The sequence below is a fragment of the Molothrus aeneus genome, chromosome 2, assembly GCF_037042795.1.
Source record: "Molothrus aeneus isolate 106 chromosome 2, BPBGC_Maene_1.0, whole genome shotgun sequence".
NCBI lineage: Eukaryota > Metazoa > Chordata > Aves > Passeriformes > Icteridae > Molothrus > Molothrus aeneus.
Genome location: NC_089647.1, coordinates 77,556,694 through 77,579,515, shown reverse-complemented (window position 1 = coordinate 77,579,515; position 22,822 = coordinate 77,556,694). Strand labels below are relative to the sequence as shown.

Below are 22,822 nucleotides of genomic sequence, written 5' to 3'. Positions count from 1 at the left end.
CCTGTGCCTCTCAGACGAGGAGAAAGTTGGCAGCAGCCTCCTCAGCTCTTTGCTGAAATCACTAGACTATGATAAAAAACCCACACATAGGATTTCACAGTTCCTGGCATGTCTAGTCTTTTCTTTGAAGTTGGAAGGGACAGACACACACACACAGACATGAAAAGGAAAAAAAAAAGCTACTTGTTTTACTGAAAAGTATACCTGAAAATGTTTCATGAAGAGACACTTGATTAATACAAATCATTCTTTAAGGTAATAACCTTTTTTATGCCTAGAAGGTTAATAATAGTCACATGCAGCCCTTCATTGTTTTAAATGCACATGAACGAGCTTTTGGACAGCAATGGTTTTACTTATGGTATGGGTCTGAAGGCTGAAGGCATGCTGAAGGCTGACTAAGAGGGCTGCCTAAAACAACTCAGGTAGGAAACAGACTCCAGTAGGTCCTTTCTGGAGGCTGAGCCCTCCTCAAAGCAGGTTTAACCTCAGTGCTGACCTGCAGAGGGCCTTTGTCCTGAAAAGCACATTACAATGGACAAGAAAGAGCTGGGATGCAATAATATCAGGGTGTCAGTGGTCTGAACACCCTTGAAGGAGTTTGGCTAGGTTGGTAGTTGCTGTACAGTTACATTGCCCTATTAATATGTCTGGGAAGTGATGGCTGGACAGGAATCTCTGCATCACCTCATCCAGCAGCCCACCCAAAGCAGGACTGTGGCTGGCACAATGTCAGGCTGGACATGGCTTCATGCAGACAAGGCTTGGAAACTCCAAGCAAGGAGGGTCCCCTCGCCCTGAGGCGACAGTTCCCACTCTGCATTGCTCTCTGGATAAAACCATTTTTCCCACTGTCGTGTCTGAACTTCCCCATCCACATGTGGTGGCTGTTGCCCCTAACATCACCTACTCATGCTATGAAGAGCTTGGCTTTGCCATCTTTGTAACACAAATTCCACAGGACTGTGTTGGGGGCTGCCAGTGGTTCGTAGTTGTTGGTTTCCATGTGAGCACCAGAGCACTGGCCAACCCTCCTACTTGAGGTCAAGACATTGAGATGTTTTGCCAAGCTGCAGCCCACAGCTGAGAAGAAGCCAATCTATGACCAAGCCTTCTCAGGAGAAGGTGGAGTATAAACATAGCCTCGTTTGCTCCTTATTGGACTCTGCTTTTCTCAGAAGTACTTTATTAAGAAAGGCACCTCCACCTCTTGCCACCAAGGAGGAGCCTTTGGAGTAGGAAACAGCTGAAGAGTTGGGTGTAGTGATGCACAATACAGGAGGGATCCGGCCTTCCTCCTCTGGATGGACACCAGCCTCGGCTACTTTGCTTTTGAAAGTACCAATCTGGGGACAGCAGGCAACTAGCTGGAGCTGAGGGAACATCCATGAGATGGAGAAGGAAAGGACTTGGGCAGAGTGGGTCAAGAGGAATCGGGGCATAGAAGGACTCTAAAGAACCCTCTATTGCCCAGACTAGCTACCCACCTATGGGTGCTCCCTGTCTGCTTGCAAAAGGAGCATTTCTCTAAAACTGAAGAGAAACCATACATATTTTGTCCATAGCATTTTGTCTAGAGGCACAGTAACATTTTCCTACCCTTTGCTGTTCACCTGTTCAGTCCAAGCTCCTTGCATGGTTCTTGCTGTACGCTGCTAGCCCAGTGCTGCCACACTCAGACCCACCAGCGATGCCTTGGAATCACAAAAACGCATTAGCACAGAATCTCATTTAGGTTGGAAAAGACCTCTGAGATCATTGGGACCAGCCATTAACCCAGCACTGCCAAGGCCACCGCTAAACCATGTCCACAAGTGCAGCACCTGCCTGTCTTTTAAAACAACCCTCCACGGGCTCCGCCCGGCCGCTGCTCCTGCCGTGCCCCGGCTCCCCCGGCTGGGGGTACCCGTGGCGGAGGAAGCCCCGACCGTGCCTCCGGGCTAGAGCAGCAGCGCCTGTTCCCTCCAAAAGAGGGAGTCAGTCGGAACCTTTGCTCGGTGTTAGAAATACGCCCACGGGTTTAAGCAGACGGTGACAGACGGGGCTGTGCTTCCCCCACGCGTCTGGGCCGCGCAGGGATGCGGCGCCGTTCGTGAGCCGGGCGCTGGTGGCGGCTGCGGGAGGCACCCGGCAGCACACGGGGATCGAAGGCGTTCCGTGCAGAGGTGTACCTGCACAGTACACAGGTAATTCCTGCTTTTCTGCAGCCCATTGGTGCTGTACTGTCTTCTAAGAGAAGACTGCACTTTTATCTGAGGGCAGAGAGTACCCTTTGTGGACACACACACAACAATAGATAATACACACACAGATATAGGATATAGAATATGCTGTCTGCATTAGAAGAATATCCTGGGCTGCATCAAAAGCAGCATGACCAGCAGGTCAAATTAGATGATTTTGTCCCTATATTTAACTTAGGTGCAATCCCACCTGGAATACTGCATCTGGGGTCCCCAGAACAGGAACAACATGGACCTGTTGGAGTCCAGAAGAGGGCCACCAAGATAATCCAGGTTGTGGAGCACCTCTCCTTTGATGACAGGATGAGAGCCTTGGGATTGTTCAGCCTGGAGAAGGATTCAGGGATACCTTAGAGCACTGAAAATCTAAGTAGCTAAAGCTTCCAAGGCAGCTGGAGAGGGACTTTTGACAAGGGCCTGTTTTGACAAGAGCCTCTAATGACAGGACAAGGGGGAATGTCTTCAAAAAGAGGGCAGGTTCAGATGAGATATTAAGACAAAGTTCTTTACATGGGGGTGGTGAGACACTGGAACAGGTTGCCAAGAGAAGCTGTGGATAACCCATGCCTGAAGTGTTCAAGGGCTGGGTTTGATGGAGCTTTGAGCAACCTGGTCTAGTGAAAGGTGTCTCTGCCCTTGGCAGGGGCGCTGGAGAGAGCTCAAACAGAACAGCTTTTTTCCCTTAGCCGTGGTTCCCAATTTACACACCTCTTCAGTCTGTGCTTTAAGTTGTCCTGAACTGAAACTATTGCATGTTATACATAATATCTACAAGCCATCTTTGTAAGCCAGTAAAATATTGTGATGTAATTACGCACAAATCTACTAAAAATAAAAGCTTCTCATGGCCAAGTAACAAGCCCTAGTGTGATTGATCAGGCCAGGAGATGTGGGCAACTGTTTTCTCCTAGAGGTGCACCTGTGCCTCTGCCCTGCCCCCAGGCAAATGCCCAGAAGCAGTGAGGGGCAAGCACTAGCTCTCAATCCACTTCCCTTACACAGATGCTGTGCCCTCGTGGGACAGGGAATTATAAATCACCTTCCATGGGAAAAGCTGCAGGACCTGCGAGGAGCTGTGTCCTTTTTGGAGGAGGTCTCTCCACAGCTGGGATGGAGAGGTGCCAGGAGAAGTCAGGTTGGCAGGACTACCTGCTTTGGAAGCCAGAACCATCTGCATTCTCACATACGACTGGCTCCAGGGTTTGCTGCACTGCCCAGCTGCTGGGATTACACTGCTTTCTCACTTGCCACATGTACCACCTCCTGCAAAACTGACCAAATAAAATGTGAGGATTCTTCTATCAGACACCCCTAAAAAAAAAAAAAGAGTGGGTTTTCAGTACGAGATTAGCCACAAAACTTGCATATTTTTATTTTCCACATGACATCCTGGTAATTCTTTTAAAACTGAACTAAGTGCAATGCAACACTCTGTCCCTTTTCTCTCAGCAGAGAAAAGGGACAGTGTTCTCTCTTCACTCTGTCCTCAGTTCTCCATTGCTCCTCTTTCCTAAACTCTCTCTCTTTGCTCAGTTCTCACCTGCCTCATCTCTCTCCTTTCCTTTACTAATCTTACATGACACTTATGGTCCCTACCTATGCTCAGTCAAAAGGTTGGATCCTGCAATTTTTCACTCATTTTTGATCTATATTTCTGCTTTCTCCATTGCATCCATTCAGGTGTAGAAACAGCCTCCTACAAACAGGTATGAGTCAAACTAAATTCTCCTTCCTCTTAAAACTCTCCTTTGGAAAACAAAGATGACAGCTGAACTCCCAATGTGTTGAGATTCTCAACAGTCACACCCGTTTGTCCAGCTCCAACATTCCTCTGCTCCCACCGCTGGTGTCTCACCTCATATTTGCACCAAACACTGTTGGAAGCACACACCCTCTTTGAGCTTGAGAGTCCACTTTCTGTGGTGAAAGAATCCCTTTACATATGGAAACAAGAGGAATGTAATCCTACTAAAAATTAAACTAGTATTTTTTAAGTAAATGCATACACATTATATATATATATATATAAATAAACACATACAGTGTTTGTGTGTTCATGTGACTCTCCTAGTAAAGCAGTTCATTTGCTCATTTATATAAAATACTGATTACTGTGGCCACACAGTTAAAGAAAGATGATCTCACGCAGGTTTTTCTTGTGTAAGAACACACAAGAATTTCATTGCAATTTTCTATCAAACCCTCCTATCAGTTCAAATGAATGCTGTGCATTTATTTATCCTCAAACAGATGCAGTTCCCCTCCTTGCATGGGAGTTGTAGTTGGAGGTGTTTCCAAAGCTTGGTGCCTTTGCAACTGCACAGATGCGCCAAATACACACGTTTGAGAGAGGGGGGTCTTTGAATACAGACTTTTAATTTTCTTTTAACAAACTCTTAGCTCCACTTAAATTAATTTAACCAATACATAAATATTCTGACCCACTCCCTGTATATATACACATGCATACACACATATATGCATATATATAATCATAGATATGCATATACATACAAACAGGAGAGCCAGAAATGTTGCCCTTTGCCCAGTGCCTTGCAGTAAGTTTTTCTGGCTTGTTCTTCTGTTCCAGACAAAAATAACAAGATCTTTTCTCCACCACATATTCCAAAAGGCACTGGCAAGTGCTAGACAGCACAGGCTGGTGTGTGAACCAGCTGCAACAGTCCCTGTGCTCTCTCAGTAACAGGCAGCCTTTAATGCTTGTTTTGAGGGAGAAAAATGGTTTTGGTAGGTCTTGAGACAAATCAATCTCCATCTTGGCAAAAAGTTAAGGCTTGAGAACCTGAGCCTGGTGGCTTATCAGGTAGATTTACACAGGTATCAACCTCACTGTGGGTGTGTTTCAAAGTGTTATGTAACCATTTAGGAAAGTCCCCCAGTAAATTACTCCAGTGCTGTCTCACAAGATGATATTCCCTGTCTACTAGGGAAATTTTAACAGCAGCAACTACTTTTATTTCAAAATATCAAATCTTGGCTTTACTAGAACTAGAATGAATTTTCTAGAGACTTGAAATCCAATACGTAGAAAAGTATTCTGCCTTTTTCATGGTGCCAAAAAATATGACTTGTGTCACACAGAGATTAGAAACTGTGTGATGAGACATTCAAAACTGTATCAGACAAACCCAGCGTAGGCTGTGAAGAACACGCTCCCCACATTCCCAGAAACGGTTCATGAAAATTTCACCATCAAATGGAAACTGAGTTGTTTTCCAGCTCTAATGTGTGAATCTTTCTTCTATGGTTCTTGCATGAAACAGGAACTGTTTTCAACAGCGTCTCAGACCCTTCTTTTACCACTTCTTTTTTTTTTTTAATTGGAAATCACAACCCTGGAAGCATTTTGAACACAAACTTTTCTCACAATCAACTGGAGTATTCAACTGACATCACCAAGACCTGCATTTTACCCCTTAGGTTTAACCATGTTTTGCAGAAGGCCCAGCAAAATGGAATTTTCCAAGCAACCATGGCATTTGAATACCCCTGTACAGGCAACAGTGAGAAAGGATTTAGACTTGGAGAATATCCACTTACATACCCCATATGCCACTCAACATGTTTTAAAATTCCAAGGAATACTCTTTTTGCTTGTCCCTACAGCAGGGCAATGTCTGAAAAGGACATGTTTATTTACTCTGGGATAGGTATTTCATTTCCTACAGACAAAATCTGACTTATGAATTAATTTACCAGTCTTTATTGCTATTTTTGGATAAAATATTTGTGAAGGAAGAATCAGTATGGTTCAAAATAAAAACCTGTACTTGTTTCAAAACATTTAAGTAGTCTGCATATACAGATTATGGTAGGACTTCTTTTTCTTACATGTATGCTTTGCTTTCCAAGACAGCAGGTTTCCAGAGTTCCCTGGCCAAAGAAGTGTCTGTGGTCTACACACACAGAGCTTCAGCTTCACACAAACAAAACCTTTCAACCTTTTTTAAAAAGCAGGCCCTCCCTAAATAATATGATCACAGAAACAAGCTAAACCCTGAAGGAGATTGATCAAAGCCCAAGAAAAAACACTGTCATTCCAAACCCCCCTTACTTAACCCACTGCGAAATACCAAAGAAATACATACAGAACACTGACTTAATTAAAAATTATATCATGTACTGAAAGCTGCACAAATTTGATGCAATTTCTAGATAACGACTTGTATGCCCAAAGGACTTTATTCAGTTTTATCACTCAAGTAAAAAAGGAAAGAGAAGTATCTCTCTCTCCCCCTAAATCTTGTCCTGCAATTTCCTGATATGTTTTCCAAGTGAGGCCAAGTGAGACTGCAAAGATCTGTGCTGTGGTATGCAGTGTTCATGTGGATTTCCAAAACATCCCCTATGCACCTGTTATTGCCTCTGTTACACTTCTTATGCCCTATGCCTTATTCTAAATGTATACATGCCTGTGTGTATATAAGCAGACACATATGCACATGCTGCACACACACACACAAGTATGGACAGAAACATACATGAAATGTTTAAGATACACGTGTAGATTGGTTCATGGAGTTGCACTCTGGAATCCTGCATTCCTTCAGATTGCTTTTATAGAGATGTTCCCCTCTCTGCACCCCACCTCCTGCAACTCCTAAGGTGCTAATACTGAGCACTTCTGAGAGTCAAGCCCAGCAAGCTGATTCAGGAATCAATCTAAGCTTCAAACCCAGCATGGCACAAACTTGGCACTTCTGTCCTGTTGCCTCCTGTGCCAGCCTGGATCACTCCTAATGTTAATGCTCCAGTGGTCAACACAAAGTTGACCAGACAGTGAGGATTCAGCAAATGCAGGGCCATCCTCATCTCTGACACTAGAAAACTAGATTTTTATGTAGAAAAGTTAGCTCTTTTGTAATTTCCTTTTAAGACAGTATATAGCCAGCTGCAAAAATTGAAAGCAGCACATAGGACACTGTATCCATCCACTGTTCCAGAAGTCATCTCTGAGTTAGCCATGGAAGTCATTCACATCATTCCAGTTCTGATCTTATTGCATCATTCAATTCACCTTTATTGCTTCCAGTGAGTGTCTTCATGACCCGTATTTGAACAGCAATTCACTCTGTTTGTAAAAATTCAAATTTACAGTGGTCACTTGCCATAGCTCACCATACACACATGAATATTCTCTCACCCTATCTGTCTATGATGTGCTGAATGACAACTTTTATTCAAAAAGAAATTTGAGAAATAAAATATTACAGGCATTAACAAAACTTTGCAAAGAATGACATAATAGTCCCATAACCCTTTATTGAGTTGAAAATTAAGTGATCTTCAAACCTCTTATTACTGTAATAAAAAATCAAGTTCTGTAAAATAGCATTTAAGCTAGAGAAATTAGACTTGTAAATGAAGAAAATATGATTTTCTTGACAGGTAAATCTAGTTGTTGTAGTTGTTGGAGCTTTTTTTTCCTAGTCATTAAGTCTGATAACATCTAACAAAGATTTACAAGAAAAAACCCAACTATTTTATTTAAAAATAAATTTAGGTTATATCCAGTAACAAGTAGAAACTAAAGTTAATTTGAAAAGGATAACCAGACTAGAAACCACCAAGTGATCCAAAGGCTTGGGAACAGTTCACATCATTTCTTAACATGGCTCTGAGTCACCTGTCACGTGGAGCTGTGTCTCTCTTGCTCTTGCAGGCTGACCTTGGTGAGTCTGCCCAGCAGGTGGCTTTGATCCTCTCCCAGGCAGGAAGAAACCCATCGGTTGAAGCTCCTTCACACACAAAACCATCAGTGCTGCAGTAGAAAATTAGTGGCTACATTTAAGTCATTATTTGAAGCCCTCAGAGCTTCTAGAGCATCTCCTCTGGAAAACCCCATTTCCATAAGTCGTGCGACCTGGAAAAGAAATGAAGTAACACCACTTTAAAACCAGAGTTTTGTTCACACTGTGTGCACATTAGTCAATAATGTCAGAAATTACTTTTCCACTGATCAAATATCTATCAGGGACAGCGTGCTTCAAAACCTTGCCAGAGATGACTGCTTTCTACCATTTAATTCAAAGCTGATTGCAGAAAATGCCACACCTGCATTTTCCTGGCTGGTCCAGTTTTGAAAGAAGAGTAAAATCCAAACCCTGGTACCACATATGATAATTACAGTCTGACCTGGGGGCTTGCTGCTCTCAACAAGAACAGGATCTCAAGAAACCAACACTGACCAAAACACAAAATTATAGAGCAGATGAGAAAACCTATCCAGAATAAATCTTCAGCTCTCTTCCTTGAAAAGATCTACTTCTCCAGAGAGCATAAAAAAACCCCTCAAAACTATTCATTTCAGGTGTTGGATTTTTTTTAATAAACCTTAAAGTTTATTAAAAAAAAGTAGAGGAAGAATACTTAGATTGGGTTTAGGAAAATTCTCGGAGGGCTTCTACATATACTGAAAAAAGCAATTTTTTTGCCAAAAACTTCTGCAAAGCAAAAATCAGTAACATCTGACAGAAGAAAAACATGGAAAAAGGCACATTAAGATAGTGATTTTGTTAAATCAATAACCACTTGACCAGCCCTCTTTATAATATCACATACTTGACACCTAACCTTTGTGCTCTGTGTTAACAGATATTTAAAGCACCACATGTAAAAAGACAATCCAAATTTAATATATGGTTAAATACTAATTTAAATTACATTTAAAATCTAAAAGTCTCACTTTGGTATGACTTAAAGTCACAATATAACTCATTCACTTTTTAATTAATCTTCCAGAAGTGGAAAAAAGGTGTGGGAGGGCAGGGAATGGCATGTAAAAGTAACTGTGGCTGCTGGCAGCATAAAGCATTCCTATTCCTGCTTCAAAGGGTCTTATGACCAGACACCACAACTCTGAACCTGGAAGTCCTGGGCTACAGAAGCTGTCAGAGAGCTACTGCTACTCCTCCTCTTCTGCCTGCAGCAAGCCTGCAGCAGCAGAGTGAAGCAGGAACGCAGAGGAGGCTGTACACATCTCAAGAGGAATTTTCCCAGGGTGCAAGACCAATGTGCAGCACTAGCACTGAAAGTATTTTTAAAAGAAAGTTGCCACCAAAAAAGCAGCTTTTCTTTCCTCTAGGACACCTCCAGAACTTTCAGTATTTTTAGTCATCTCTGCTTTGGTGACTTCCTGAGAAATATACAAGTGCCAAGTTTGCCCAGAGGCGCAGGTCCTCCTTTTCTTAATATAAATACACCCCCACAACACATTTGAGAACAGCTACCTTGGATGTCAGAACATCAACCTTACAATCCACCACCACGTTTTTTCAACTTCTCATAGAGAGAGAAATGAATTGTTACTTTCAACAATTCTGCAGCAACAATTTAAGTCCAAACTCAATTTTGTAACCTGTAACTCTTATTTTTCATCTAAGGTCGTGGTTTTTTTTATGAGAAAAAGGGCAGGCAGAGGAATAAAAGCTAACCACAGAAACACACTTCAGAAAGTAAAGCTTTAATTGCAGTTGCCATGAATTCTAACTTTAAGAAATGATGGATGGAATTTGCAACGTTCCTATTTGCAGAAATATTCATCAAATACCACAGGGAATAAAAAAATCCTCCTTTCATCTGAGCACATTTTAACCACAGGAAAGGAATCTAGGTCCAGGAAACAGTGTATAACTGGCAACAGTAACTAAAGGTGCTGAAACTCCACAAGAAATGCAGAGATTTTTGCACCACAAGAATTGCAAATGCTCACAAACTTTAATGTGATGAGCAGATGAAACCCTTGCATTTCTGCCATTTTAAGACAACTTGTGTCATTATTAGTACAGTCTTGAAAAACCAAAGGTGCTTTAATGACTTCTTCTTTGCAGGGTAACCAGAGAGCCTTGCAAATGACAGCAATCAAGTGAGCACTACATCCTCAATGCATCAGAAAATATAAGTGCATATTGCTTTCATAAATCTGGGCCTTGGGTAAGAATCCAGACTGGCAACTATTTAATTAATTTTGGCCCAAAAATAGAAGTCCCCATAAGCGGAATTTGCCAGTAATTAAAGGAGCAAGCCAACCCAGCAGGGAAATCTTTTGGTCCATCCCATACTGGCACTGAGTAGACCTTCAGGACAGCCAAAACGAAGTTTCTGGGCTTTGTCTCAGAACGTGCTTTTTCGTGTGGGTTTTTATTATTATTTTCTTTGTTGTTGTCGTTGTTAGTTGGGGTTTTGTTGGTTTTTTGGGAGTTTTTGTTGCTGTTGTTGGTTTTTTTCCCCTTTCTAGGTTTGCAGTCAAAAGTGCAGTAAAAACTTTTGAACATTTTGAACACAATCTAACATCCAAAGATAGAAATCAGATCATAGAAAAGACTTCTGTTTGGGAGAAGCTCAGATTAAACTAAAAATGACATTGCTGCTACCAAGTGTTGACTTATCTCCTTATGAAAAAGGAAAAGAAACGTAATCTTGTTCAAGGGCAGCAGAGACCTTAAACTATAAAATAAACTATAAAAAACTGCAGCTAACTGCAGATAGGCTACAACCTGGAGAACTTACTGCATGCAATAAATTCTGAATGCAGGAATAACACTAATCTTAAATTCTTAAATTTCTGAGTAAATAATCATCTCTTTTGAGAAAAAAATGATCAGAAAAAAGTCTAGAAGTGTAAATCTATACTTAATAGAAAGGACACAGTCTTGTATGTGGCATCAGTATAAGGAATGAGTCGACCACATTATTGAGGGAAACATCCAAGTTTTAGCCCAAGTGTGTTTTGCATAACATTTTTATTTAAAAAAACCTCAAAATTACTGAATTGGAAACTTAAGCTGGGGACTTCAGCAAAGATGATTTCTACATGACAAATAATGAAATTTATTTTTCATTCTTCTTTGAAACATTTATTTTATCAGATTTGAATAGTTTCCACTACTGAAACCATCAACATCTTTAAATACAAAATACAAGCAGTAACACATAAAACTAGAAACTCCCAAGTAGCTCTGTAACTCTGGTTTGGATAGTAATGATGATATGCTGTCTCTGTATTGCAACCATTACCTTATATGCTCATTTTTGCTGCTATAGAAACCATTAGAGAAACTGTGTAAACAGATGATAGAAAATTAGTAGAGATTAATTCCTAACCATTTAAAATGCCATTTTTAAAATAGAAAGTGTTTACCTGCTCTTCAGAAACCTCAGTAGGTGGAGGCATGCCTTGTTCAGATGGGTGATCTTGATAATTTGCATTATGTCTATGACGTAGAGGAGGAAACAGTCTATTCCAGTTAATCATCCCACCCTGAAAGCAGACACTACTGTCAGTCTTTGCAAAAAGAACTACAAATGTTTTAAACAAAAAGATCATCTGTACCACATTATATCAAAGCAGATGTTTAAATAAAGTACTTTATTTTAAAGAACAAGAACTGCTGTAGTCTCCTGTGAAGCAAAAACTGGACTGGTTACTTCTTTACTTGTTAATTGAAGTAATCACTGCAAACTAAGGAAAAGAAGGAGGAAGGGATGTTTCAGATCCATTGGGATAGATCTGGTTTAGTACAGTGCTAGGTTTCTGAGGCTGAAAGACAGCTGTCTTTACTAACAGGGGTTGTCCTGGCAAGAGGGGCAACAGCAGGTCCTGCAAGTACTTTACAAAATTGCTGCTGAAGTTAATGAGGGAAAAAGAGTACAAGAAATAAGTAAGGGAAAAAAGCAAAAGGGGCTTCTCAGTGCATCAGTAAAATTACATCAGGAAACAATAAACCCAACCTTCAGGACACCTGGGACTTCCATGCAAGTGACTACTCCTGTGACACTGGTGTGACTTGCAGTGACCACATTTACCTAACTTCTGTGTATGAAATATTGTTGCAAAACCTGGCCATGTACCAGTGCCAAAACATCTTGTAACTACATAGTAATAACGCAAATACACAACAGTAACATAGGTATGGTGCAAATCACAGAACTGAAACTTCCTCTTAACAACCAAACTTCAACTCTTGAAATAGCAAGATATTTGGAACATAAAGAAGAAATACTAAAATACAAGCTTTATAATTGTCCAGAAATAATTAATCTTCATTTCTTTAGCTTAAACAGACATTTTTGAAGGGATTTCAAAGCCCATAGATCCCATAAGCAGGTAACAGCAAACCCCAATCTCTCTTTTCTATAGTTGAAACATCTTTTGCAGTCTGTCAGTCTGTGTTGTCCTTTCCCTCCTCCCCTGCTCTCCCTGTTACTATGGAGAAGATCCCCCTCCCTTTCTGTATATATAGGACACGGCCTTCCTTCCTCCAGTTGCTCTATTTTAGTTCTATAACGTTGTTTCTCAGAAGGCCTTCCTCTTACAAGAGCTTTTTCTTTTCTTCTCTCAGAGAGCTCTTCCTGCCTTTATGTATCCTTAGAGCATTAAATACCCTCTGCTCAATCAGATCAACAACAGCTAAATGTGCTCACAAAAAAATATTTAGCATTCCTGCCCTTTCCTTTGTTTCCTTCCGTTCTGTCCAGAGGAGACCCAACCAGCCCAGACACCACAGGGGGCAGTACAATGGCACACTTAAAAAAAGCATTTGAAGAGTCATGAGACTTGAAACATCAGCTTGAGAAATATTCTAGTCCCTTCTATACCAGAGTACATTTTTCCCTGTGAAGATGTGAAATAGCCAGAAGCCATCACCCATTTTCAAGACATAGATCCCACTCTTAGTGAATTTGAATTTTAAAAGTATGTGTCTACATTTCCCCTACTGTATAAAATATTTGCTTAACATTCATGAGGTTTTGATCAAAGGATTCTGTGGAAGTCTCATGTTAGTCAAACAGCACAGTGTAGTAAAAAGGAGAACTGTTTTGGAGCATAAGCCTAAGGAGAAAGAGGGATCAGATCTTCGACTGACACTACTGCACTACCTCATGGTCTTGGGGAATCGCCTCCTGTACTTCCCCGCATATAATTTCCCATAACGAAGAATTACGTTGAGTTTGAACTTTGAACTTTGAATTTCTCAGAGTCTACTAAGCTCTACAGTTCAGTGAGAGCACTGCACTAATGCTGCTTTACCTGTTTTTACTATTTAGAGATGACTTGAGGAGAAAGCAATGCTACCACAAGTCATTCACACTGAATTGGTAAAAATACTAACAAGGACTATGACACATCCCTTTGAGGCACCATAAGTCATACACAATAATGTATATCAAATACAAAATCTACAATATACAATAATTTACCTTTATCTCAGTGTATCTGAAGACCAAAATAAATATACCTTTCCAGCAGTGCTCTGAGCTGCCTCTTCCAGTTTGGTTTTGCATCCTCTCTGTCCTGTGCTCTCTCACCTAACACTACAGACTCGTCTACTTCCTTACCTTAAGCTTACAATATAGTTTGCATTAACATACACAGTATTCATTCTTTTCAGTAAGAACTGCCATTTCCTTACAAATATAACTATTTAGTTTTGAAGGTTTACAGCAGATACCTTAATAAATTACAGATGTTGACTGAAGCATTCAAAAGAGTTTCACGTGAAGACCCCTTCCCAGAGAAAACAGACTAGACCAATTAGATCAAAATTGAGTATTTCAATTACCTTTGAAAACTGTGGTAAACATAATGTATCAGCTCTTAACTATATTAACGAGAGGAAAATAGCCAACATTTAATGGTATGTGAACACTGATGGTTAGGATTAACCCCGACAGTGGTGCACGACTAATCTGTGTACTCTTTTAAACTTCACCAAAACCGGGTGCATTAGGATCATTTATCTTAACTAAAAGAAAATTGTTTCCCTTCACAGTCTTGCTTCTAATTAGATGACACACATCCACAAGGTCAGGCTCAAAAGAGCAGGGATTCAAGGAACTGCAGCAGGAACTATGGGACTGGTAATGTGGTCAGTCTCATAAAAGTAAGGGAAAACTGGGAAGTGCAGCAAATGTCTTAAATCCACAGAAGACAGAGATCAAGGCTATGTATTTACAGTATGGATGGTGACTGCAAAGACCTTCAGACAACCTTAACTATCACAGCAGAAACATGAAGATCTGTTTTAAATTGAGCCATACCAAGCACCCAATATCACAAATTCCAGTTTAAAAAACGCACAGAAGGAGATTTTCAAACCAGTATTCATTCTTGCCTTACAGAAATTATTTTGCAGACCTCCCCTTCATAATTTCATGATCATTTCTGTAGCACAGTGGTTTTACACTATGCCACCAGACTTACTTATGAGAAGTCAAGAAGATTTCACATGAAGATATCCAGTCTGATTAATCTATGTAAATGATGCTTCTAAAACATCTGAGATTTCCTCCCGGGAAATCAGCAAACCGTATTTAAGCATTTCACACCATACTTCACCCTCAGCACAGAGGAGCTCACACCAATCTTCCCACTCTCCACAGAAGCCTTGTCTCAGATAACAGAGGTCTCTGGAGTGCTCCAAAACACTAAGTAGTGGGGATGCTCCAGGGTCGACTATGGGAGCTCCTTTCCTGAGCAGCACTTTCAGTGATAACACTTTCAGTGTGCCAGTCTAATCCATTTAGTGAAATCCAGGCAGTTCTTATGTGATTCCAGTTGGCAGTTTGTTATAAAAAGAATTAAGTTCAACTCTACATGGTTTGGGGGCTGAGACCTAACATGACCCAGGACCAGGTAAAGAGGATGCCTTAAGCCTCTTACATTCAGAGCTAGATTCCACAACTGATACACTTGGTAGATCTTGCACTGAGATTATCTCAGGCAATATTTTTCTTGGTCCTGATCTTTGGTGTCAGGGAGGAGCCAGTACAGGTGTTCTGCTAGAGAATGTGGAGCACTGAAAAATTCTAGACCATGATTCATAAAAATGCTGTGCACAATTTGGTGCCTGGGCCCTTATCTCTGTTCCCAGCTTAGTCTTTGACATGTCATCAGGAAAAAGATTTGACAGAAGTACTGCTTCATTAATTATTTGATGAGAAGGGTGACAAGACAAACCTAAGAAAGGCCTGTAAGACTTTCTCCCCCCTTTAATTCTATGCTGTAATTTTTTAGAAAAAGTCAGAAGTTTCCTTTTGTTTAGCAGCACAGACTGGGTGAATCAGTTGATTTTAAGTTCTTTGTTACTGCCTGATAGGAGACAAACATACCAAGGAAGTAATTTTACTGATCTCTAATAAATCACTATTGGAAATGGATTAGGAGAACACTGATGATGTTGGAACTTCTGTTACAGGAAGACAACAAACTCATCGTAAGTTTAGATGACCAAAGAATGAGATTTACAAATGGAGTGAACTAAAGAAATGGGGAAAATAGCAGCTCTTCATTACAGAGAAGGTTTTAAGGAAATGCCATATTGATGATTTACTCCTGGATAGCTGCCAAGGCTTTACGTACAGAAGCTGAGCCTTCTGAAGTCACATCCTTGATTTTGTTTTTCTTTTTTAAAATTTGGGTTGTTGTTTCTTTCTTTTAATGGTGCCTGGGACAATTCTGTTTACAGGAAAGACGTATCCTCCTTTCCTGCAGAATAAGGAAGAAATATCTAGAACTAGCAAATGTCTCTGACTGTACAGCCTGCTAAAACCTAGCTATGCCACTTCTTTTCAGATAATCTCCTTCTTCTCTGTTTTGAAAAACAGCTCAACCTGTTTCCCATATACACACCTGCCATGGCATATTTTGTAAAAGCACTTCTTATCCAAAGCTTCACAAATGACAGTGTTGAATTATGGACAATTGACAAATATCTAGTTATGTAGCCTTCAGATATGCACATATTTTACTTACATTAATTTCAAAAGAAATTAAAGGCTTTTTAAAAATCCTCTTGAAAGTGATGCACGTGGTTAAGATATTTTGATAATGTTATCTCCTGTACATGGTTAATGCCAACTTGCCATCTACTTGCACAAACAGGAAGTACCTCCTAATATGTCCTGTTCTTAACATAATAACTACAGTAAGAAAAAAGAAAAAGGAAATTGCTTTGCATTTCACCTTTTAAAGTTACATTTGTAAAATATTCCACTCTGTATAGAAACCTTTACTTGATAAAGACATAAATACTGTCTTATTTTTTTCTCATATAAAGCTTCGTAACAAAATTTACTGAAAACAAGAAACACTGACTTGCTTTTCTGGCATAAATTTTTCAACCATGTATTGACTCCAAAGTCCATATACTGATGATATAAATAAACAAACAAAAAAAAGCATAGCCTTGGATGACATGATGTCTGCTGCCCTAAACATTGCATAAGAGAGAAAAATGGTGAAATTTACAGTACACTTACTCAAGGTCTGGCCTGTCTCTTTTTGTGATGATAAAACTCTTCTGTTTTTTGGTTGTTTGGGGAGACTTTTTTTGGTGTTTTTTTTCCTCTTACTTTAATAACTTCCCTCTTTTAAAAGGGGGTAGAGACATAACAGTATTAATGTTGTAAGCATTGTTCTTAACGACAGAAAGAATTTTTCACGAAGTAAAGCACTCCAGCAATTTCTAATGATATTCTAATTTCCTGGAAATTTATCCAACAGACAAGTCTATTCAGCCAAAAGGCTCTGTTTCCAGTTCTTAGTTTCTGCATCCTGAACTTTGATGCCTGCATTGTCCCTGAGGAGCTCATATGTCACACAAGTTCAGAAATCCACATGTGGTCTTTTCTGAAGCCTGATCAGCTATTTCCTTTGAAATCTAGAAGGAACACCTTAATCTGGCTTCTGAAGCTGCCTGAGAGACAATGGAAGGGATTTCATGCACTGGGAGGTTCCAGTATTCCAGCTGCTGAAGGCAGGTCCACCAGCATGAGCACAGAGTCTGTACTTGGGGAAATAACTTTAGCTCTGTATTAGATATTTTGCATAAAACAGTCAGTTTTAATCCTTACCCCATGGCTCTTTGGATCTGGACTTGTGACACTGAACTGGTATTGAAGCATAATGATTAGATAGATAATTCTTCACTCACCTTCTATGCAAAAAACTTTTCAAAGAGTAATAAGGAATAAGAAGAGACTGGAACCAAAGTGAGAAATCAGAGTTCTAAAATTGTTTTGATTTGACAAGCTGAGATAACAAACTCTTGGCACAAAGGAAACTCAAACCTAAATCTTTCAAAATACTACAGAAGCACATCCCTTAGTATATAAAAGACTAGTCTGTGATGACATAGGGAAAAGAACAGATCAGCATCCCATTCTGGGATGTGAAGGTTCAAGTTCTGTCTTAGGCTGCAAATAGGATTAGCTTCCATTTATTAATATCTCAAAGTCAATATTCAAGGTGTCAACACTTGACTTGCACCTGTAGCACCTCTTAAGGTATCTGTCCTGATTTCAGCTGGGATAGAGTTCATTTCTTCTCAGCAGCTGGTAGTGCTGTGTTTTGGATTCAGTATAATGTTGGTACTACACTGATATAAGGGGGTTTGCTAAGCTGTATTTATCTTAAGTAAAGGACTATTTTTTGTGTGTCTCATGCTCTGCCAGTGAGGAGGTACTCAAAAAAAGGCTGGAAGGTTGCATAGCTGGGACAGGTGAACTGAACTGGACAAAAGGACATTTCACACCACAGAATACCATGCCCAGGATATACAACTGTGTGAGTTAACCAAAAGGAGGGCTGATCCAGTTTAGGGAATGGAGTTTGGCCTCTGTCAGCCAGTGGTGAGCAATTGTATTGTGCATCACATATTTGTGGGTTTTAAAAATTTTATTATTTTTATTATTATTACTACTACTATATTTTACTTTTTTTCAATTATTACACTGTTCTTATCTCACCCTAGTTTTGATTCACTCCACCAGGGTGGCAGAGGGAGGTGAGAGTGGCTGTGTGGTGCTTGCTTGCTGGCTGGGCTTAAGCCACCACAGCAGCACATTAAGGAACAAGGGTGGAACCAGCTCACAGCTGTCATGTGTAAGTATCAGAGTTCAAATCACAAATCCTATATATTAAGGAGGACCATGTACTATCTGAACCACAGGCTTCTTTTTTACTACATACTATGGAAAATGGCACTCTGGAAGAAGAAATTGGCCATCAAGACTCTCTAAGTGCAGATTGGAAGGACAATAGAAGCAGACCTGGAATCCAATAACCAACTGCCCCCAAAACAGATGCCTTATTTGCACCATGTTCATTAGAAATGAAGGGACAGGTACACCTAAAAAACCCCTGCCTTCTGTAAACAGAACTTGATTCAACAGCAGTGAATTAAATACTCTGGAAATGTCTGGAGCAATTTGTTATTTCATAAGCACTTTATAAGAAATTGCCTCTAGTTAAATTGCCAGAGGAAAGGAATATAGACCAATCACATAGGAGAATAAAAATATTCTATTTCCCAAACAATTTCTTTGTTTTGAAATAAAACAGTGTTTTGCTTTATGAAGTTGTCCAATCACTGCTTCTCTAGGAAAGCTGATTACAAATATTAAACCAAATTCAAAGGCTATAGCTCAAAAGCTGAGTCAAAAGGAAAGAGAATTTCATCATTCCAGTCCAAAAGAAAAAAGGATTGTTCAATATATGAGCAGAGTGCTACCAATGAGTAGGAGATAGAGAAACTCAGTCTTGTGATTGTGACAGCTGGCTGTTAATGAGACACACTCAGCTTATTCTAGTTGTACTAGTGTCTGCTGGCTCTAGTTCTGTCAGCTTGTGGAATTGCCAACTTCCATAAAAAAGACAGAAATCTGAAGTTTCTGTGGTAGTCTGTCGAGGAAATAGTCATGAATTGTTCATTACCTGAAAATTCAACAGGAAATTCAACATTTTTAATTTCACACCTAGAATCCATGAAAGAAGTCATACAGCAAAATAATCCAGAATGTCTAGATAGCAGTGGGTTATCAGTTGCTGCAAATACATTACTGAAATGAAACTATTAAAAACCAGAGTTCAGGCATGCCAACATCAGCAGCATATGCAGTTTTTACACCCCATACACTCTTGATATAAATACAAGTTTATTTTCAACACAAAGAAAATAGTTTTAAACAACTACAGAGAATAACCAAGGCTTGAAAAATGCCAGAAGAGCACAAAAAAAGCAAAGGATGAATTTAAGACACACAGGTCTGAAGGAAAAGATATTGTTCTCCCTACAAAACTGGAAGCTGTCTGTTATTTCAAAGTGTGTCCACATGTGTACATTGGCATGCAGAGGAAGGGAAGAGTGATGGAATACTGAGTCTAAATTTAGCCACAGTGATTACTGTTGCAGCATACAAGCATCATTCATGGGCTGAAATGAATCTGTAAATCACTCACTGGTTAACAGAATTCTTAAAAAATATGACGTCAAATCCTGTGCACACATTTCCCTGGAGTCTAGGCATAAAAGCTTTTTTATCCTATTGGTACCCTACATATCACTGTCTTTGGAGTTTATGCAAGTGTTGCTAAAGGCAGTTTCTATTCAAATATGTCACAAAATCCCAAAGAAGCCTTAGTAACACAGACTGATTGGAATGGAAACTAAATTAGAGAAAAGACTTGGTGTGACACTTGGCTGAAAGTCTCACCCATTTATTCAGGGTGAAGCATTTATTCAGCTTAAAGCAGTCTGGTAGTTTTCTTCCTGACAATGATACATACATACATTTGTGGAACAAAATGGAAAAGCTGCTTCCATCTGAAGTCCTGGCTGTGACAACAAGGGGTTTTGTTGACTTGGCAATGTATAAAGGTTGTAGAAGGTCTTCATGGTTCAAAATATCTGTTGGAAGGGCTTCTTGCTGGTACTCAAACTTGTGAAGTGATTCAAGAAAACTTCATTGAAGTGCCACCTCAGTACCAATAGAAGAGCTAAAAAATAAGCTTGGGTCTAGCTCTTCACTTTGAAAAAGCAGAATTGGACTGTCTACGAGTATATTCACTGGGGGATTTCTTTTCTACCCTCCTGAATGAGTATAACATTCCTGAGGAAGAACTCTTGAGCCAGGAAAACCTTTGCTCCATTAATCTATTTTTTTCCAAGGTTGGGAGTTTATTGCTTAGATATAACCAGAAGGTAAATTACCAATCTAGACACACAGTCCTTAGTTGACAAAATCTAAAACTTGCAAATTGTTCAGGATATGAGGCTCCCCATAATAATAAAGATACTCAGTGTGCCTACCCACAGAACATCTCTTCTGTGTCCTAGGAGAAAGACATCTAATGAACAAACAATAAGAGGAAGTCCCTTTGTTATAGAAGTCTGGTCTTTGCAAGCAGCAGAATCTCATATATGATGAAGATGAGATATACATATGAGATACCATGTGGTATCAATCTTAAGAGATTCTGGCCTCAGTGAAAATTAATGGCAGCTGGAAGAGAAGAACAAGAATACAGGAGGGAAAAGACAGTGTAAGCTTGAAGTGGCCAACAGGGTGGATAGAGAGGTAATGAAATGAAGATTTTCATATATATATATGGCTGCAGGCTTGTTACAGTCAGGAGCAACCTGGAGAAGCTTTTAAGTGATACAAGACACTTAAGAGAATCCACAAAGAAGGTAATATGATGTCCTTAACATGTTCAGCTAAAATGCTCAGATACATGTTCAGCAGATACAAAACCCATTCTTCAAAGATGAAGGGACTGAGGCTGATATGCTGCCCATCTCAAATGGGCACAGCAAGGAGTGCTCCAAGGAGTTACACTTAATGCCAACACAAGGTGCTCCCCACCTTTTTGCAACCTTCCACCACTTCCACATCACAGTCTGTAGTGACATCAGAGTAGCCAATACCACCTAGGCATGGAATCTTCCCTATCTATGCACAATTTGGTTCTCTGCCAGCCTCCCTCCACGTTCTCAATGGGAAGTGAAAGTCAAGTTGACGCCTTGATACTCACACTGGTGCACAGATGCTGCAGTTGCTTCCCTTTTCCCACTGGGGTTTTATTTGGGTTACAAAAAAGATAAACTTTTTAGAAAAATACTAAGAAATAAAAGAGATCTAGAAATAGAAACATCAGGAGAGGAAGACCAACTTTTATCAATATTACAGTAGCAAAAGGATAAAATAGCAAATGATTACTGGTGGTAATCATTTCTGATTACAGACATGACAGGAGAGAACTTCCCCCAAGGTGAAGAAGCATTTTATATAGGAGTAAATACAAAGTATGGGAAACAAGAGAGATGAAGGTGAAGAGGTGACAAAAATGTAGGAGGAAAATGGCACAGTGGGGAATGAAAATGTGACAGTGACATGAAGGGGAACAGAAAATCAGAAATGGGAAAAAAAGAAAAACACGACAAACTATTTGCAAAATAGGATAGACAAAAGAGTGTGAAAGACAATAACTACGAAAGCAAAGTTTAAAAAGCAGCAGCAACAAAATGGCAAGCTGGTATTTTCAGGGAATGAATACATATAGCACACATTTTATTCTACTGCTTTTAAAGGTGAATGCAGATGATGCTATGTAATTCATTTGGGACAAGATTGTAATTTCTCAGCAATATCCACAGGAGCAAATAAAGAACACAAGATCTAAAAAGATCTAGAAAGTTTTCTAAATGAACACTACCATGTGTTTAAGGGCTGTATCCACAGCAACTAGAAACCAACACAAAACCAGTCACCATTTAACCACACTCCCCTGAGAAACTATCAACATAACAGCTTCTAGCAACAAATTCAGACACAGTGCCCTCAGAATATTTAAGAGCTAAAATAAGGTACATCAAGTAATGAACTTGGTGGGTTTATTTTCAAATTCTACCACACACTCAATCCACTCATTGAATTCAAGGGTGTTTGACAGCCCAGCACTCACACACACAGTTCCATGCTTCCTGGTTCCTCCAGACCAGGAGACTTCAGCTAGAAAAAGACTGGAAAAGGAAAAGGTAAAGCTCAAAGAATTGCAAGCAAATAAATTCTGGGGTGATTGTTCCTTGCTTTTTCTTTTTTGTAGAAAGCATCCAAAGTGAATTCTGCTTTGGATAAAAGGGTTTAGTGAACAATGGGGAAAAAAAAAAGATAAAATTATTTACATCTCAGTATCATAGAGGTATACTACAAACAACTTTTGAGAAAGGCTTTCCCCCGAGTTTCTTCCCTCCCCCTGCCCCCCCCCTTTTTTTTATTTAAACTTTTTAATGTTTGTTTACATAACCTGTCAGGCTCATGTTCTTCAGAATTTCTTGTAAGGACTCTAAGAATAAACTTACTACAAAAAGCATCTATTTAAGAGAAGGGCCTCCCTTATGAGAGTCTGCCAACGTTGCCCAGACAATGGAGCCCCATTAGAAGCACTGATCTTCTCCTTCCATAATGCTACCAACATCCTGGGAAACTGCATTGTCTCATTTCTCAAACAGACGAACTGAAGAGTAAAGGAGCGGGAAGAATGAGCAGAGCACCTTCTCAAGGGGCAGCTGAACAAAATTCTTGCACTATGGCATAGAGAAGAAAGTTAAAAGTTCACTTCCCTCACCAAGCAAAGCAGAAAGTGTGAGAGAAAATGTTAATTTATCTCACCTATGGCACACTACCTACAGACAGCATATTGAGACTTCAGAAATCCACACAACATTTACCAGAATATAATTCAAAGTCTGTTTTGATGACTGACATGTACTTCACAG

The 22,822-nt window shown here is 39.9% G+C and overlaps 1 protein-coding gene across 1 annotated transcript in view; it reads right to left on the bottom strand.

Moving 5' to 3' along the window:
* Nucleotides 1-7,252: 7,252 nt before the first annotated feature.
* Nucleotides 7,253-22,822, bottom strand: part of UBAC2 (UBA domain containing 2) — an 88,094-nt gene continuing 72,524 nt past the window's right edge. Inside the window, exons 8-9 of the mRNA XM_066545138.1 lie at nucleotides 11,404-11,523; nucleotides 7,253-8,127 (exon numbers count right to left, since the gene is read on the bottom strand). Of these exons, the coding sequence (XP_066401235.1) occupies nucleotides 8,020-8,127; nucleotides 11,404-11,523 (228 nt within the window). The 3' untranslated portion in view covers nucleotides 7,253-8,019. The remainder of the gene's footprint in view (nucleotides 8,128-11,403; nucleotides 11,524-22,822) is intronic.